Below are 18,918 nucleotides of genomic sequence, written 5' to 3' on the forward strand. Positions count from 1 at the left end.
TTATTTGAAATTTTAAGTCTTATCAACTATTTTCTTTAAAAAAACCAGAAAATGTTAAAAGATTTTTAAAGTGGAAAGTTAGGTTGAGCTGGGTACTAGTGATTCACAACTTTAACCCTCATTACATAGAAGAGTTAACACCAGTTCACCAGCAAGAAGCAGAAAATAAAATGTGGTTCAAGTTGTAGAGTGCTAGCCTTGAGAGAATAAGCCAAGGAAATGCGTGAGGCCCTGAGTCTGTCCTGGTACTATTACCCCCAGGCCTCTGACACAGCTGCATGTATGATATTATGTTGAATGAAGTAAATTATCCTCAGAAAGAGAAAGGGGGCATGTATCCTCTCATATCTGCAAGTTAAGTCTAAAATATGAACAGGAATTATAAAATAAATACTGACCACCATATTCATTTGCATTTATAAAGAATTCAACAGTAAAACCTCTCTGATAAACTAAATATCTAAAAATGAACACTAGGAAAATGAAGTATATCTTGTCTGAGTGGTGTAGGTATTAAGAGAATATTCAAAGGGGAAGTAAAATTAGGAGTATGTTGTTGCAATTTACAACAATATTCAGTGTGCATATGTGAAGATGAAATTATGAGCATCAAGGGGTGAATAGAGTTGGTATAGATGGGAAAAGTTGATGGAAATATTGACAAATAAAGTTAAACAGCGCTGCAGTAATTAAGGGATGTGTTGTAAACTAATAAAATCATTAAATACTAAAAGAAAATCCTGCTTTTCACCTATCAACTGTTAAAATGCAGTATACAGTGTGATTGGGGCTGTGATAGAAATCTCATTCAGGAACATCCGATTTTCATTTCCTTTAGCTTAACTTTGGGCCTTTTGATCATGCTCTAAGTGACCAAAAAAGTTCCCTACACTCTATCAGATGGCATTAAAGGATACATGGATAGCCAATGCCATGGTCTCCTTACTTCTTCACTTTAGCTGGAACTGGGTGGGACTGTTAATCTCACAAGATGACAGTGGTTTGTGGATTCTTCCTGAACTGAAAGAAGAGATGGCCAAAAAAAGCATTTGTGCTGCATTTGAACTAACAATCCCAACCTATGCCCTATCATTAAAATTCATGGCACGTTAGGTCCAGATTAATAAATCTTCAGCAAGTGTCATCATTATATATGGTGATAATGAATCCCTGCTAGATTTCATGAGGTTTGTTGAGCAATATTTCATAAAAGGAAAAGTGTGTATAATAAATTCACAGTGGGATTTAACAATGAAAAAGAGATATTTCATGCTAGGTTCAGTCCATGTACCTCTCATTTTTTCACACCATCACCCAGATGTTTCAGGATCTCACAGATTTTGTTAAGGCAGTTGATCCTTCCAAATACCCAGAAGACTTCTTCCTTGCTTGGCTATGTCTTCTCTCTTTTAATTGCTCAAATTCTGAATCTGACTGTGTTAAATGGGAGAACTGTCCTCAAGAAGTCTCCTTGGATTGGCTACCTTGGCACATTTTTGACATGACTATGTGTGGAGACAGTTGCAATATATACAATGCTGTGTATGCTGTGGCCCAAGATATGCATGAGATGCATCTTTATCAAACAGAAGTGCAAACAATGGGAAATATAAAAGGGACAGGGCCTTGTCCTGCACAGGTAAAGCCTTCTGTTCAATGGCACATATAATGAGGAATGTCACTTCTTAGATATTTTTCTTACTATATGAAGTTAAATATTTCAGGTATCCTTCCAAAACTCAAAAAACTATACTTGTGTAAATGTCTTTGAGTCACTCTAGACACATGTTTATGTGCTTTTCAGAAAAGCAGTCCAGAAACAAGGAGGAAACTAATATTATGTTCTATAAATTCATTCACTTACGAACAACTTCCACATACCAGAATTGATGTTTTGTAAAGTAGAAATTCACCTTTTCTCTGTAAGTTTCTTATGTAATAGTGAAGGATGATATGGTGAATAGAATTAAACCTAGTTTTCATAACTAGCATAGTTTCCTTCTACTTTTGGCATTAAAAATGTAGGAAGCACAAACTAGAGACATCCATAAAATTAGTGCTTGTGGCAAACGGTAGCTAGGCAACTGAGAATTGTCTCATGCACGACTGTGGAACTGGTTTCTCTTGAAAAGAGACCTTCTACTCTTATGGATTCAGAAAGATTGTGTTTACTCATCCATAGATTTTCTTCTGGTTTACGTCATCATGGTTCTCTGCTATTTTTGAATTCCAAATAAAAATTAAAGGCATTCAGGAGTGTTTCTTAGTTTAGGTTTTCTGTCTTAACCATAACATGTTGGATCCCTTCAGCTGTACCATTTTCTGAAGAATATCCAATTTCACAATCGTGCAGGAGATCAAGTGATTTAGGGTGAGAAAAAGAAGTTAGAGACAGATTACAATAGTGTAAATATTTGGAGTTTTTCAGAAGGTCTTGAACTTAAAGTGAAGTTAGGAAAATTTTCTCCAGATCCTCTACATGGTCATCAGTTTTCTTTACCTGAAGATGTGGTACAGTGGGCCATAGGAACAACAGAGGTGTGTTTGACTTAATTATAACTATTTCAATGGTGCATAATTAAGTAAAATTCTCCCTTGAAATGTATATCTGGTTGAATAACAGCAATTTACTCCTGAAATAATACTACTCAGGTGACTGAGATCAGTCCAAGCAAGAACATGTGGTAGACTCTTATCTTCATTTAACCACCAAAAAATAAGAAAATTTGGGTGCTTGTAGCTCATTCCCATAATCCTATGTACTTAAAAGACTTCCATCCTCAGTGTTAAGATAATAAGTCAGTTTAAAGCTGGATTTGTCAGAAAAAATCTCAAATGGACACCAAAAAGTTTATATTATGCTGTGCATCAAGAGGTAGAATGCTCACCTTAAGCACAAAAGAAACAATAAAAAGCCAAAGTTCACAGACATCAACTGAAGCCCCAGGATAAACACAACAGTAAAAAAATAAATTAGTAGTTCCTAATGTTGATTTTAATTGTTTCATAAAATATAAATAAAATATTTTAGCATGTTTATAACACTGTGACAAAGTACCTGAGGAATTCCCATATGTGAATGAATGCTTTCTTTTGCTCCATTATGTGGTGGTTTCATTCAATAGTTAGTTGCCTTACTATTTAGACATCTTTGGTTATATCATTAAATTACTGAAAGGGGCTATGTGAAAAGATTCTCACTTCATGGACATTAGAAAAGTAAGAAAAATACAGCAAGTATAGAGTTCACAAAATCCTTTAAAAGGGAGGCATGAGCATCTTTTAAAGCTTCAAAGATGAGTATTCCTATTTGCTCTTTACAATTTCATAGCTGAGTAGGAGACAACATATAATGGCCTGAATTCAAGGGAGCTCCACTGGGCTGACCAATAGCATTTACTTTCTTTTTAAATTTTTATTATATTTTATTGCAATTAATAGAAGGGCTTTTAATAGTCACCAGATAGAAGGTGCATTAATTAATGATCATTTACTTTCTACTAACAAGTAGTTCACCAGGCTAGAGACTAATGTTATAACACATAAGACTTTTGTGATCATGTGATATTCTTATGATCCAAGAATTCAATTTACTGACTGGATTCCATGCATAATATATGATGCTTAATCATCCAGTTTCTTTAAAACTATGGATTTGGTATGTTAGGTAAAATTCTATAAAGTTACAGGTATAGCATATTTCCATCAGCATCCTAACTCTGTCTGCAGTCAAAGTTGTAGTCCTGGATTCAGGAAATCCCTTCAAGAGGAAAAGGCTGCCTTTGTGTTGATTGCACACATTGCTCAGAAGATGATATTGCTAATGAGACAGGAAAATTCATGACTGAGGGAGAAATTTATACTCTCTCCTAGACTCCCCTAATACATAGAGTTCAATGGAAGATATTGTGTATTAGTATATCAAATCAAATTTTTCCTTCCATCAGTTAGCAATCTACTTGCAATGAAGATGATAAAGCTTCTTGAAGAATGAAACAAATCATAGGCTCTGAATTTACAAATGGGTTTAATTTTTCTATTCTCCTGTATGCATCTGAGGATTACAGATCAAAGCCAGCCCAGGCACCAAAGTCCTTGAGACTCTTGAGATTCTCATCTCCAATTAACATCCAGAAAACCAGAAATGGCACTGTGACTCAAGGAGTAGAGCAATAGCTTTGAGCTGAAGAGATCAGGAACAGTGCCTAGGCCCAGGGTACAAGCCCCATGACTGATCCCACACCATATATAATGTGAACACACACACACACACACACACACACACAAACATACACACATACTTTCACTTCCTTATTTCCTTGTATCCAGAACTGTTCTTGCAACAGAGCAAGTGCTGTAAGTTGGCTTTGGGTTAAGAAGAAACAAGTTTGTACATAGCATAATTTTACCAGTTCAAACCGTGATTTTATTCTCTGTTCTCCACCACCTAACAGAGGCATAGGAGAGGAAAATCTAAAACTTCAAGGAAAGGTCACTATACTTGCATTTCAAAGAGACAGAGCGGGAAGTGCAAGCTTTACTATCCAAGATTTTGAATGAGGTATTTGAGTTATACATCCAGGAATATTATTGCGGCATGAATAGGTACTGAAAACAATTGTGAAGAAATGACAAAATGACAACAAAGAGTGTGTGATAGTCACTGCAAGTAAAAAATGTTTCAATCAGAATGGAAGTAAGAGAATGTGGGCAGGGCTGAGGGAACATGATGAAGACATAAAAATAACATGTACTACATGTTTGGTAGTACTTGGTGATATTTACTTCATGCCAGTAAGTATGACATTTTGAAATTATCTCTATATAGAGAGATCCTTATTTCCTTTTACATCCTGGGAAGTGACTAATGCTTAATTTTTCACCAGATATGGAGCACTGTGTGAAGTGCCCAGATCATCAGCATGCCAACACTGAGAGAAACTAATGCCTTCCCAGAGCTGAAAGTTTCTTGGATTTTAGAGAACCACTTGGGATGGTCTTGGCCTGCATGGCTCTTGGTTTATTTACACTCACAGTGGTTGTTCTTGGGGTCTTTCTGAAATATCAGAATACCCCCATTGTCAAGGCTAATAACCAGATTCTCAGCTACATCCTGCTCATCTCCCTCATCTTCTGTTTTCTCTGTTCCTTGCTTTTTATTGGCCGTCCCAACACAGTCACCTGCATTCTACAGCAAGTCACATTTGGACTTCTGTTCACTGTAGCTGTTTCCTCGGTCTTGGCCCAAACTGTAAGTGTGGTTCTGGCATTCAAGGTCACTTCTACAGGGAGATGTATGAGGCGGCTGCTAGCATCTGGAGCTCCTAACTTCATCATTCCCATCTGCACCCTGATCCAGATGACTCTCTGTGAAATTTGGCTGGGAACCTCTCCTCCATTCATTGATATAGATGCACACTCTGAACATGGTCACGTCATCATCCTGTGTAACAGAGGCTCCCTCACTCTTTTCTATTCTGTCCTGACATACCTGGGCTTCCTGGCCCTGATCAGTTTTATTGTGGCTTTCCTGCCCAGGAACCTCCCTGACACCTTCTATGAAGCCAAATTCCTGACATTCAGCAAGTTAGTGTTCTGCAGTGTCTGGCTCAATTTTCTGCCTGTTTATAACAGTACCAAAGGGAAGTTAATGGTTGCTACCGAGGTATTCTCAATATGTCTAATGCAGGGCTACTGGGCTGCATCTTTGCCCCCAAGTGCTATATCATCTTGTTAAGTTCAGATAGAAATTTTCTGCCTGGCTTCCGGGACAAAACACCAACTGGAAGAAATAAGCCCTCTTAAGATGAAACTTAAATGTTTGATCCACAAGCCCACTTCCAGCCTTTTCTACATATGTGGTGTCAAGGAATCAAACCCAGGGCTTTTTCTATGTATGTGGCATCAAGTAATTGAATCCAGGGCACTCTACCACTAGGCCATGTTCCTGGCCTTAAGCAAATATTTCTAAGTCATTATTATTTTTATCAGTTCCTATGAAAGTTCATATTTTACCTTCTTGATTTTAATAATTTCATTAATATGATTGGATTAATATTACTGAAAAAAAAACACTGATTACCATTGAGCATCAATCAATTAACATTCATCACAACGCATGCATTTCCCAGTATACACTATGCAGATGTGCAATTGCTTATTGCTAGCAGAGTTAGCCAAACCCTGGAATTTCATATTGAATTTTAACATGAATTTAAAGATGAGAGATAAGAGCCCATAGCAAAGTCAGCAACTCTGAGACACAGAGACAACATCTCAGACAGTCTGAAAAATTAATGTCATGTTTCCCAACAATAGACATATTCATTTGCTTTTAGAGAACAGCATTCTTGTAATTTCACTTCAAAATATTTTTCCTTTATTTTTGGTCCTTTTATCCTCTTCTGTTTTTTAAGTCCATTAGTCCCTGTATATATGTCTATGAATTAGACTGTATTTGTATTCACTTTGGCTCTAATTGGTTGATCCTGTTATAATTTTGGTTGAGATTGATTTATCTCTTACAACAGACTAGTTCTCTGGCTACTACTAAATATAATGCCCTTTCCTGAAACACAGTTCCCAAACCCAAATGAAACTTAAGGATTATTTAGATAGGGGATATCTGACTATGATTTTAAACATCTGATTTAAAGTCTGTAGATTGGTTGTTACTTTAAATTATATAAAAAATCATTGAAAGATCTAGATGATACTGATAAAAACTTTGGCTGAAAAATAAGTTAAATGAAAATATAGAAAGCCCACAAATGGCTATGTGTGACTCTGATGTTTTCAAAGAATTCAATAGAAAACTGAATGAATTCCAAGAGGCGAGCCAAATGAATCAATAGTCTCTTAGCTAAACGATAGAAGAAATGGAAAATCAAATCAAAGAGGTCCCAGAAGTTCCATAAAGAGTATAAAGCCATCAAAAATAATGTCTGGGAAATAAAAAACAACACAATAGGAATTCTTGATTAGAATAGAATATAGAGTAGAACACAAGAGTCTATGGAATCAAAGGCTATTTATTATTCAGGAAGAACAAGAAATTCAGAAAAAATATAGGAAACAAGAAATATTTACATGAGTGGAGGACTCAATCACACGATCTAATTGTAGACTAGCACATATTGAATAAGGTCCAAAGAAGGAAGAGTAAGGGAGAAATACAACTGAATTCTAGCAGAAATCTCCAAATATCTAAAATGATAGGCCTAGTCAGAATAAAGAAGCCCGTAAAAGACAAATAATGTTCACAAAAAGTTTGCTTAGCATATAAACATACTATATGCCAAGGAAGAAATGTTCTTGTGAAATATTCCAGAGTCTAGTAATACATAGGGGCACAGTTCAAGGTGATGAAGGACTTTATTGGCTGGAGGTGATCTGTCCTGAACTCCCAAGGAAATCTCAGAAAAAAGGGAAACTCTGTTCCCTAGGACAGCAGGATTTATAAAGGCAATAACCACACACAGGTGGCAAGGCAGTTTTGTAAGCAAGCAATCTAATTCTCAGAAGTGAAATTTGCAGTTAGTCTTATCATAACACAATTTCATAGACAATTTTCATGAAATATTTTCCTAATCGATTTCATGAAGTCACCTGCTGGAGCCATGATGGGTAGGGGACACTTCTGCAGCTGTCACTGGATATCAGAGATAATACAAAGCCTGTGGGATCAACAATTGTGATAAGAACTAGATGACAGCCATTGCATTTATGCCACTGGAGGCTGAAACTTCAGTACCAGGGGTGAGTTCTAACACAGGCTATATCATCTGATTTGGGGAAAAGGCCAAGTATCCAAGATTTTTTAAACTATGTTTTTACATGACCATACTGGAATTTCTCCATTCCAGTGGGACTTTTGTTGTGCTCATCATACTTAGAGTATTCAATGCTACCTAGGTTGTCAGTGAAAATAGACTTCTACTGAACATGAGAATAAGAGAGCAACCTGCTTCCTCTTTATTGGTTGATGGAAACAGACATATTCTACTGGCTCAGCCAGACTGTGAAAAAAGGCAAGTCAAATCCATTCTTCCAGCCACTAAAATATAATCATCTTCACAAAGCCACAGCAATGTCTTACAAAAGAAAAGGAAATGGACCTCAGCAATCATTTGAGATACTAATAGCGAAAGACAGAAATTTGGGCACAGTAAATTGTGCAGAGTTATATACAGCTTGTTAAGTTGTGAGAACAGAAAAGTTGCCGAGCTCAGCACTGAGGGCAAAAGTGCCCTACTATAGAGCATCTGCATCCTTCACCTTGATGTTGAGCAATTCCTTTTGCAGGCTCCTAGGTACCATATCACCGTGTACTTGAAAGGTCCTGGGTGCAGACACTGCAGAATTCCAGTGTCATTCATTACCTCGGAGATGTTCAAGGTCATCACCATGACCTTGAACAGTTATGTTTGTGGGTCTCTGGACTCTCATCATGATCCATATGTCTTGAAAATAGAAACCATGTGCTCACTGGAATTCAAAGTATACACGAGTGAATGACTAGTCAGAGGGGTTAAAGATTTCCTTGAGATTTCGTGCAGGGTACATGGTGTCTTATTGGATCTGGGAACTGCTATGGTCTAAATGCTGTGAAATGATTTTCAGATTTCTGTAAATTTCTCCTACAGGCAACAAATTATGCTCTAAGCAATATACTCCTGGAAATAAATGGTTTTAGGATTCTTACTGTGTGGTAGGAGCTCTACGCAGAATTTTTCTTTATAAACTTTTGCCATTTTACTTATCCCTCTGTGTTTGTGAACTCATTCTTTGAGATTGTAAGAAAAAGGACCAAGTTTTGTATTTAATTTTTTTTATTTTTATTTTTTTTAAATTTTATTTTTTTATTGTAATTAGTAAAAGGGTTACATGATATTTGCCAGATAGAAGGTGCATTAATTCACATACATTGATACCCTTTCACATGTCTTGGTACCCGTTTCCCTCCCCCCCCACACCCCCTACCCGTCTTGGTTTTCCCCCCTTCCCTATCAAATTTCAAATATCCAAATACAAATAAGTTCAATATATCAGATAACAAAGTGAGATACTATAACAATATGAGATAACCAAGGGACAGCAAAGGAGATGAGAGACAACATAGTACATTAAGGACAACAATCATTCATTATATGGCTTTTGTTTCACTATCCTGGAGGTCCTTTTAATTAGCTTCACATTATATGTCCTTATGTATCAAGATTTTGTTCTATTGCAAATCTCTGCTAGTAGAGCCCAAGGTTTCTACTGATTATGACGAATGAGGGAAACCATTGAGCCTAAGTTCCTTTGAGTCTGGCTTACTTCACTTAATATGATTTTTTCTAAGTCTTTCCATTTCCTAACAAATGGGACGATGTCATTCTTTCTGACAGCAGCATAGAATTCCATTGTGTACAAATACCACAACTTGTTGATCCACTCATCAACTGAGGGACATCTAGGTTGGTTCCATATCTTTGCTATGGTGAATAGTGCTGCAAAGAACATTGTTGTGCTAGTGGGTTTAGTATGTCCTTGTTTCTGGGTGGTTGGGTAAATGCCAAGTAGTGGAATTGCTGGGTCATAGGGGAGTTCTATGTTTAGCCTTTTGAGGCACTGCCACACTGCTTTCCATAGTGGTTGAACGAGTTTGCACTCCCACGAACAGTGTAGTAGTGATCCCCCCTGGCCACATCCCCTCCAGCATCTGTTGTCATTCGTTTTCCTGATCTTGGCCATTCTAGCTGGAGTGAGGTGGAATCTTAGAGTTGTTTTGATTTGCATTTCTTTTATGACCAGAGATGTTGAGCATTTCTTCATGTGTCTATAGGCCATTTTTGTTTCTTCTTCAGAGAAGACTCTCTTTAAGTCTTTGGCCCTTTTTTAATGGGATGGTTGTTACTTTGGAGGTTAGTTTTGGAGTGATTCAATTTTTTGAGTTGTTGATATATTTTAGATATGAGGCCTTTGTCCGTTGTTTGGTTGGTGAAGATCTTCTCCCACTCTGTAGGCTTCCTGATTAGTTTACTAGCTATGTCCTTTGCCATACAAAAGCTCTGCAGTTTAATGCAGTCCCACCTATCCAGCCTTTCTCTGATTTGTTGTGATTCTTGGTCTTTATTAAGAAAGTTTCGACCTGTGCCAAGGAGGCCTAGTGTATCTCCTATTCCTTCCTGTAGAGTTTTCAGTGTGTCAGCTTTTACCTCCAGGTCTTTGATCCATTTGGAGTTAATTCTAGTGCAAGGTGACAAAGAAGGATCCAGCTTTAGTTTTCTGCAGGTGCTTAACCAGTTCTGCCAGCACAACTTGTTGAAGAGGCTGTCTTTCTTCCATTCTATTTTTTTGGCTCCCTTGTCAAAGATTAGGTGGCCATAGGTCTGTGGTTTAATATCTGGGTCCTCAGTTCTATTCCATTGGTCTTCAGGCCTGTTCCTGTGCCAGTACCAAGCTGTTTTGAGAATTATAGCTCTGTAATAGAGTCTAAAGTTTGGAATTGAAATTCCTCCAGCGCTGTTCTTTCTGCTAAGAAGTGTTTTTGCTATACGGGGTCTTTTATTATTCCATATGAAAGTTTGGATTGCCTCTTCTATTTCTTTAAAGAATGACATTGGGATGTTGATGGGTATTGCATTGAATTTGTAGATAGCTCTTGGCAAGATTGTCATATTCACAATGTTGATTCTTCCAATCCAGGAGCATGGGAGGTTTTTCCATTTCCTTAGTTCTGCTTTAATTTCCTTTTTTAGGGTTTTAAAGTTTTCATCAAAAAGGTCCTTTACATTCTTAGTTAAGGTAATTCCTAGGTACTTTATTTTCTTTGAGGCTATTGTGAAAGGAGTTTCTTTCCTGATTATTGCCTCGTTCCTCTCACTGTTGGCATAAAGGAAGTCAGTTAATTTTTGAGGGTTGATTTTATAGCCTGCTACTCTTCCAAAGCTTTGAATCAGCTCAAGGAGCTTGGTAGTAGAGTCTATAGGATTCTTTAAATACAGAATCATGTCATCTGCAAAGAGGGATAGTTTTATTTCCTCTTTCCCTACTTGGATCCCCTTTATGCTTGCTTCTTGCCTTATTGCACTGGCTAGGAATTCTAGTACTATGTTAAAGAGTAGTGGAGAGAGTGGGCATCCTTGTCTCGTTCCTGATTTTAGAGAGAATGGCTTTAGATTTTCACCATTAAGTGTAATACTAGCAGTAGGTTTCTCATACACAGCCTTTATTACATTGAGGAATGTTCCATGGATTTCTAGTTTCTCCAGAGCTTTTAACATAAAGGGGTGTTGGATCTTGTCAAATGCCTTTTCCGTGTCTATTGAGACAATCATGTGATTTTTGTCCTTGCTTCTGTTGATGTGTTGAATTATATTAATTGATTTGCGTATGTTGAAGCAGCTTTGCCTCCCTGTGATGAATCCAGTTTGATCATAGTGTATAATTTTTTTGATGAGTTGTTGTAGACGGTTGGCCAGTATTTTGTTGAGAAGTTTTGCATCGATGTTCATCAAAGATATAGGTCTATAGTTCTCTTTCTTTGATGAATCTCTGTCTGGTTTGGGGATGAGGGTTATACTGGCTTCATAGAATGAGTTTGGTAAGGAACCTTCATTTTCAATTTCGTTGAAGAGCTTGAGGAGTATTGGTGTGAGCTCTGCTTTGAAGACCTTATAGAATTCAGCTGTGAATCAATCTGGCCCTGGGCTTTTCTTAGGTGGAAGTTCTCTAATTGCCATTTCTATTTCAGAGCTTGAAATAGGCCTGTTGAGTTGGCTTAGTTCTTCTTGGTTCAGTGTGGGTATGTTAATATTGGCTAGGAATTCATCCATTTCATCTAGATTCTCAAATTTGTTGGCATAAAGGTTTGAGAAGTATTCCCTCATGATATTCTGGATCTTGGTAATTTCTGTCGTGATATTACCATTTTCAACTGCGATTTTGTTTATTTCTATATGCTCTCTTCTTTTTTTGGTAAGATTTGCTAAGGGCTTGTCAATTTTGTTAATTCTTTCAAAGAACCAACTCCATCTTTTGTTGATTCTTTCTATAGTTTTTTTGGATTCCAAATCATTTAATTCTGCTTTGATTTTAATTATTTGCTTTCTTCTACTGGGATTAGGGTTGGTTTGTTGCTCTTTTTCCAGGAGCTTAAGGTGAGACATTAACTTGTTTGTTTGCAATTTTTCCAACTTGTTGTTGTAGGCACTCAGCGCTATAAATTTTCCTCTGAGTACTGCCTTTGCTGTGTCCCAAAGGAGTTGGTAGTTTGTGTGTTCCTTACTGTTAAATTTCATAAACTGTTGGATTTCTCTTCTGATCTCTTCGATGACCCATTGGTGATTCAACAATGTGTTGTTCAGTCTCCATGAGTTACAGGGTTTTCGTTGGTGGAGATGTGTGTTCAGTTCCAGTTTGATGCCTTTGTGGTCTGAGAGTGTGCATGGAATAATTTCTGTGTTTCTGAATCTGTCCAGGTTTGTTTTATGGCCTAACATGTGATCTATTTTGGAAAATGTTCCATGTGCTGCTGAGAAAAACGTATATTGTGTTGTTGCTGGGTGCAATATTCTGCAGATGTCTGTTAGATCTAGTTGGTCTATATAGTTGTTCAGTTCTAAGGTTTCTCTGTTGAGTTTTTGCCTTGTTGATCTGTCCATAGGTGAAAGTGGTGTGTTAAAGTCACCGACAATCACTGTATTTCAATCTATGTATGGTTTCAGTGTAAGTAAAGTTTGCTTGATGAAGTTTGGAGCTCCGGGATTGGGTGTGTAAATATTTAGGATCGTTATGTCTTCCTGGAGGAAAGATCCCTTTAGTTGTATGTAGTAACCTTCTTTGTCTTTTCTTACTAATTTTGGTTTGAAGTCTATTTTATCTGATATGAGGATGGCAACTCCAGCCTGTTTATGGGGGCCGTTAGCTTGATAGAGTTTATTCCAACCTCTCACTTTCAAAAGATGCTTGTTTTTTTGGGTAAGATGTGTCTCTTGAAGACAGCAGAACGATGGCTCTTGCTTTTTGATCCAACTAGACAGCCTATGCCGTTTAATTGGAGAGTTGAGTCCATTGATATTGAGAGTTAGGATTGAGAGATATTTATTAGGTCCTACCATTTTTAAAAGCTTTTACTTGGGCCTGTGTCTTGACAGTTCTTGTGGTCCTTAGGTGGTATGCTGTTTAGGTGCCATTTCTTTTCCTATATTGCATTTATTTTGGTTTTCTATGTATAGAACATCTTTCAGAATTCTCTGTAGTGTTGGTTTTGTTGCGACATATTGTTGCAGCTTTTCCCTGGAATGGAATGTTTTTATTGTTCCCTCAGTTATGAATGAGAGCTTAGCTGGGTACAGGATTCTTGGTTGGTGGTTGTTTGACTTAAGGGCATGACATATATGCTTCCAGTCACTTCTTGCTTGCATGGTCTCTGCTGAGTAATCTGGGGTTATTCTGATTGGTTTTCCTTTATAGGTTACTGAACCCTTTTCCCTGGCTGCCTTTAGGATCCCTTTTTTGGTTTCTACTGATCCAGTTCGGATTACGATGTGGCGGTGAGATGTTCTTTTCTGGTCAGGTCTGTTTGAGGTTCTAAAAGCTTCTTGTATCTGGATGGGCCTGCCCTTCTGGATATTTGGGAAATTGTCTGAGATGATTCCCTGAAGTATATTTCCAATACCATTGACCTCTTTCTCCAGACCCTCCTCAATACCAATTAGCCTTAAATTAGGCTTCCTAATTGTATCTTGGACCTCCTGAAGCGCTCTCTCATTTTTCCTAGATTTGGTTTGACTCATTTTCTGTTCTTTCTCTATAATAAGTAAATTATCTTCAGCCCCGGAAATTCTCTCCTCTGCATTGTCTAACCTGCTATCAAAGCTATCTACTTTATTTTTCATCTCCCTTGCTACTAATTGCTCATTTTTGATGCCTTGCATCTCTTCTTTTAGATCATGTATGGATTCTTTAGCTCCTTGATTTCCATTTGAGTGGTTAGCTCAGTAGCTTTATTTTCTTTGAACATTTGCTGGAGTTCGGTCACCTTTTTATTTGTGGATTCTATGAATTCATCCATCTTTTTTTGAACAGCCTTTATTATGGCCTCCTTTATGGCTTCTTCTTTTTTACTTATCACCTTGTTTATGGTTTCCTCTTGTTCAGCTATGGCTTCCTCCCTTATCTCTTTGTTTATATTTTCACATTTTTCATTAATGATGTTTATCAACTGCATTTGTACAGCACTTGGACGACTCTCCTCTAGGTTTGCCAGTGACTGTTCCATTGGCTGTTTACATTGGGTGGGGGAGGTGGGAGATGTTGTTTCTTGATTTGACATTTTTCTTGAGTTTCTTGTTCTGCCCATTTGAAAATGGGAGCAAGATTCATACTAAACACGATTATAGTTTTTCAGATATGTCCAACCTAGACCTCTGTAGCTGGCAGACTCTAGATGTTCACGAGTTTTGATTGGTGTTATCACTCTTTCTTTTTGTGGAGTTACGGACTAGTCTAATTATTCACTGATAAGCAATTTATATCCAAAACAATAAGCCTCTCAATCCAATCTCTATTGTCTTTAAGTCCCTCTGAGCCTAGAGAATGATTAACCACCTAGATATACAATGCTGCCCAACAGCCATCAAATGTAGATCCATGCAGTATAAGGGTTGAAAGAGGAGCAGAGGTCCAGAGATAGAGAAATAGAATGAGAGAGGTGAGGGGGTAAGTAGGTAGAGTATTTGAGTACAAAGTTTGGAAAGTATTAGAATAAAACTTATGTGTTGCTGCACGACTAGCTCTTAGCCCAACCGGTGGCCTCACAGTGGACCATGGGATGGATCTGCGAGCTTCTGTCTGAGCGTGGTTGGTGGACGTTTTCCTGTGCTGCTTCCAGTGGTGGCCCCAAGCCAAGGGTGTGGGGATTGAGAGTTTCAGGAGCTCTCAGCAGGACCAGCAGGAGGCCCCTCTGTTCCCAGGGGTGGGGCCCAGCTGGGGATGTGGGCTCCAAGGGCGGAGCCGCGCCTTTTTGGTTCTCAGAAGGGGAGCTTGGCTGCTGGTAGGCCCTTCAGATCCCTGCTGTGTTTCCACTGCTTTGTCAGAGTCTGTGACTGTGGGGGGGGGCCCTCGGTGGTGTCTTGCTCAGGATTCCCAGCTGGAGGATGCCCCGCTCGAGAATTGAGGGGGGGCAGATGCTGGCTCCTATTTACCCGCACCCCCTACCCACTGTTGTAAGGCAGGGTCCCAAAGCGCTCCACTCTCCAGATCCAGTGGCCTGGGTGAGGAGCCTGGTGGGCGGGTGGGAGCTGGGACAGCTCCGCCTCCCCTGGTGGGGTGCTGAGTCTTAGGGTCCGCCTGCTTGTCAGTTTCCAGTCAGAGGGCTGGGGGTGGGAGTTGGGGCAGCCCCGCCTCCCTTGGTGGGGTGCTGGGTCTTATGGGTAGCCCGCCTGTCAATCTCCAGTCAATGGCCTGAGGGAGGGGGCTGTTGAGGGGAGGGACAGGATTCTAAATTCCTTGCCCCCCTGCTCCAGCCAGTCTTTCTCTGGCGGGGTGTTGGGGTCTGAGTTAAGTTCTATTGCTTGGCACCCGCCCCGATTTCCTGATGTGTTTGGGGACGTGCTGTATTACTCACGCCTCTGGGTCAGTCTGGGGGAGCTCCATGGTGGTGGGGATTCTTTCACTCCCCTCGGGTCACCGCCACTGCCTGTGTTCTGCGTCTGGGTTCCGCTGTTTGCTGTTCTTGTTCTGCATCTGGGTTCTGCTGCCACCGCCTTTCACTGGCCCGGTTCTGTGCTGGTTTCTGCAGCCGTTGGGCTCCCAGCCTGGTGCCCTCCACTGCTGCCGCTGTTCGTGGGTTAGAGCCGGTGCCCGACCCCGCTTTCCCAGCGTGGAGCCTGCGCCAGCTCAAGCTGCTTTTGGCAGCTTGGTCTGGCGCGGCTTTCTGGGGCTTTGGGCGAGAGGTGGGGGAGGGGTCCTCGCGTTCCGAGTTCTTTGAGAAAGTTGCATGTGAGCTTTATCTGGATTTCTTTTCCACTTTGAGTCCTTCTCCGTTGCTTTTTGAGTTTGTTGTTGTGGATTTCTTTAGATAGTTGGCTTGTGGGACTCCCTGGTTCTCTCTTTTTGTCAGAGAAAGCTAGGTAGCGTCCCTACTGTCTCGGCGCCATCTTCCTTCCCCCTTGTATTTAATTTTTTTAATCACTTGCAAGGATTGTGTACGAACTCTTCATGCTGAATTATAGATTCTTCCAGGGAACAGAATATCATTGTATTAAGAAAATAGAGTGTAATTAGTAAACACTTGGTTTACACTCTACATTTCCAAGTATGAACTAGTGAGTGTTTATTCGGTCATTCCGAAGGGCCACAGGAGACAAGTCACCTAATACCTGATTTCTCCTGTTCATGTCAGTAATTACTATTACTGTGGCTGTTAATATTATCACTATTTTAAAAAAAATTATTAACAATGATTTTTACATCATATTTCAAATGATGTGTTTAACAAACAAATATTCAAGAAGGGAATCTCTATATACAATCACTGACAGTGAGATTTTAGAAATAATTAAAATTAGGCTGAGGTTTTGTATGTCATAGATACCTATGCAATAAAACATTATGTATATAGAGTCATAAATTTTTATGTCTATGTAGTTGTGTTTATATTTCTAATACCATGTCCACATTATCACTATTTTGATACCTGGTTTTGATCTTAGGATCTCGGGCATTCTTAGCTTGCTTGTTCACCTAACACACTCTTACTTGAGTTAAGAATTTATTTTGGCCTTGGCTTTTGCTATTGAAGAGATCAATGATTGTCCTGCTCTTTTATATAACTTGACTCTGGGATTTGATATGTGGAATATTCTATTTGAAGCTCTTGGAGAGCATTCAAAATCCCTTCATTAGCCCCTTTGGAAAGCATGACATTCCAAACTACTCTTGTATAAGAGATAGCAAATCTGTAGCAATACTTACAAAACCATCCGGATTAACATCTGCCCAGAAAGGGACATTGCTGGAACTCTCCAGTTTTCCACAGGTGATGGTGAGAAGAGTGGGGGATATTATAAAATGTCAAATTTGATGCCATTTCAGGTGTTTGAAGAGATTGCTAGGAAGAGATAGGATTTATGTATCTATCAAAATTTGTCATATCAAACAGTAAGAATTCAAGTTAATGGGATATCTAGAGTTACAGTGCTTATCATAGATAATGGAAAATTTAAAGCAGACAATGGGATTTTTAGAATTTTAAGCCTTATCAATAATTTCCTTAGAAAAATCAAGAAAGAGAAAATTGGTGAAGGGTAAAGATATGTTGAGGTGTAAGCAGATGACTCACACCTATCATCCTAGCTGCACAGGATTATTTATCTACAGTCAAGCAGGAAAAGGCATGAAATACTGTGAAATAGAGTGGTAGAGTGCTAGTCCTTACTGCTATCTAGAGTACCTATTACCATAAGTTCATACCCCTGATCTGGCATGTGTGTGTGCATGCATGTGTGCAAACACACACACACACACACACACACACACACACACACACACACACACACACGAACAGAATTATCCAGATACAAGAAGATTTCAGAACTCAAAATAGATGAGACCAAAACAGGACATCATACAGCCTCATTACAATCAATAAAGACCAAGGACAGGATTCTTAAATTTGCCAGGGAGAATATTAAAATCATCTATGAAGGTAAGTCAATAAGAATAACAACTAATTTCTCAGAAGTGACAATGCCAGCAAGAAGAGCCAGGATTGATGTATGTCATGGCCTAAAGACAAATAAGTACCAGCCAAGAATACTGGAAAAATTTAAACCCTCCAGGACAAGGAAAAAGTGAAACAATATACTGAACAAATCAGAATTACAGAAAATACTCAAAGATACTCTACACATTGAAAACCAACATGAAAAAAAACCAAAAAAAGGAAGAAAACCAACATGAACATGATATTGATACAGAAATGGCACCAAAAAAGAGGTCCAGCTAATTACAGTAAGAATTGCCAAGACACATTTACCCAACCATCCAGAAACAAGGACATACTAAACCCACTAGCACAACAATGTTCATTGCAGCACTATTCACCATAGCAAAGATATGGAACCAACCTAGATGTCCCTCAGTTGATGAGTGGATCAACAAGTTGTGGTATTTGTACACAATGGAATTCTATGCTGCTGTCAGAAAGAATGACATCGCCCCATTTGTTAGGAAATGGAAAGACTTAGAAAAAATCATATTAAGTGAAGTAAGCCAGACTCAAAGGAACTTAGGCTCAATGGTTTCCCTCATTCGTCATAATCAGTAGAAACCTTGGGCTCTACTAGCAGAGATCTGCAATAGAGCAAAATCTTGATACATAAGGCCATATAATGTGAATCTAATTGAAAGGACCTCCAGGATATTGAAACAAAAGCCATATAATGAATGATTGTTGTCCTTAATGTACTATGTTGTCTCTCATCTCCTTTGCTGTCCCTTGTTATCTCATATTGGTATAGTATCTCACTTTGTTATCTGATATATTGAATTTATTTGTATTTGGATATTTGAAATTTGATAGGGAAGGGGGGAAAACCAAGACGGGTGGGGATGTGGGGGGGGAGGGAAATGGGTACCAAGACATGTGAAAGGGTATCAATGTATGTGAATTAATGCACCTTCTATCTGGCAAATATCATGTAACCCTTTTACTAATTACAATAAAAAAATTAAAAAAAAAGAAATGCCAAGACACAGTCCCCTAAACAAAATGGATAAAAAGCGAAGAACTAATAAATCACTCAATCCTAACCCTCAATACTAATGGTATTATTAACTCTCCAAGTAAATGCAACTGACTGAGTAGTTGGATCAAAAACAAAGCTCCATTTTCTACAGTCTTCAAAGGACACATTTTGTCCAGGG

The 18,918-nt window shown here is 38.7% G+C and overlaps 1 protein-coding gene across 1 annotated transcript in view; it reads left to right on the forward strand.

Annotated features, from left to right (window-relative positions):
• The window catches only part of LOC150042144 (vomeronasal type-2 receptor 116-like), a 75,581-nt gene that overhangs the window by 22,159 nt on the left and 34,504 nt on the right, over positions 1-18,918 (forward strand). Inside the window, exon 3 of the mRNA XM_090325222.1 lies at positions 5,178-5,665. Coding sequence (XP_090181348.1) covers positions 5,178-5,665 — 488 coding nt within the window. The remainder of the gene's footprint in view (positions 1-5,177; positions 5,666-18,918) is intronic.

The sequence above is a fragment of the Megascapheus bottae genome, chromosome 37 (genome assembly GCF_031878675.1).
Source record: "Megascapheus bottae isolate mThoBot1 chromosome 37, mThoBot2.hap1, whole genome shotgun sequence".
In the NCBI taxonomy this organism is placed as follows: Eukaryota; Metazoa; Chordata; class Mammalia; order Rodentia; family Geomyidae; genus Megascapheus; species Megascapheus bottae.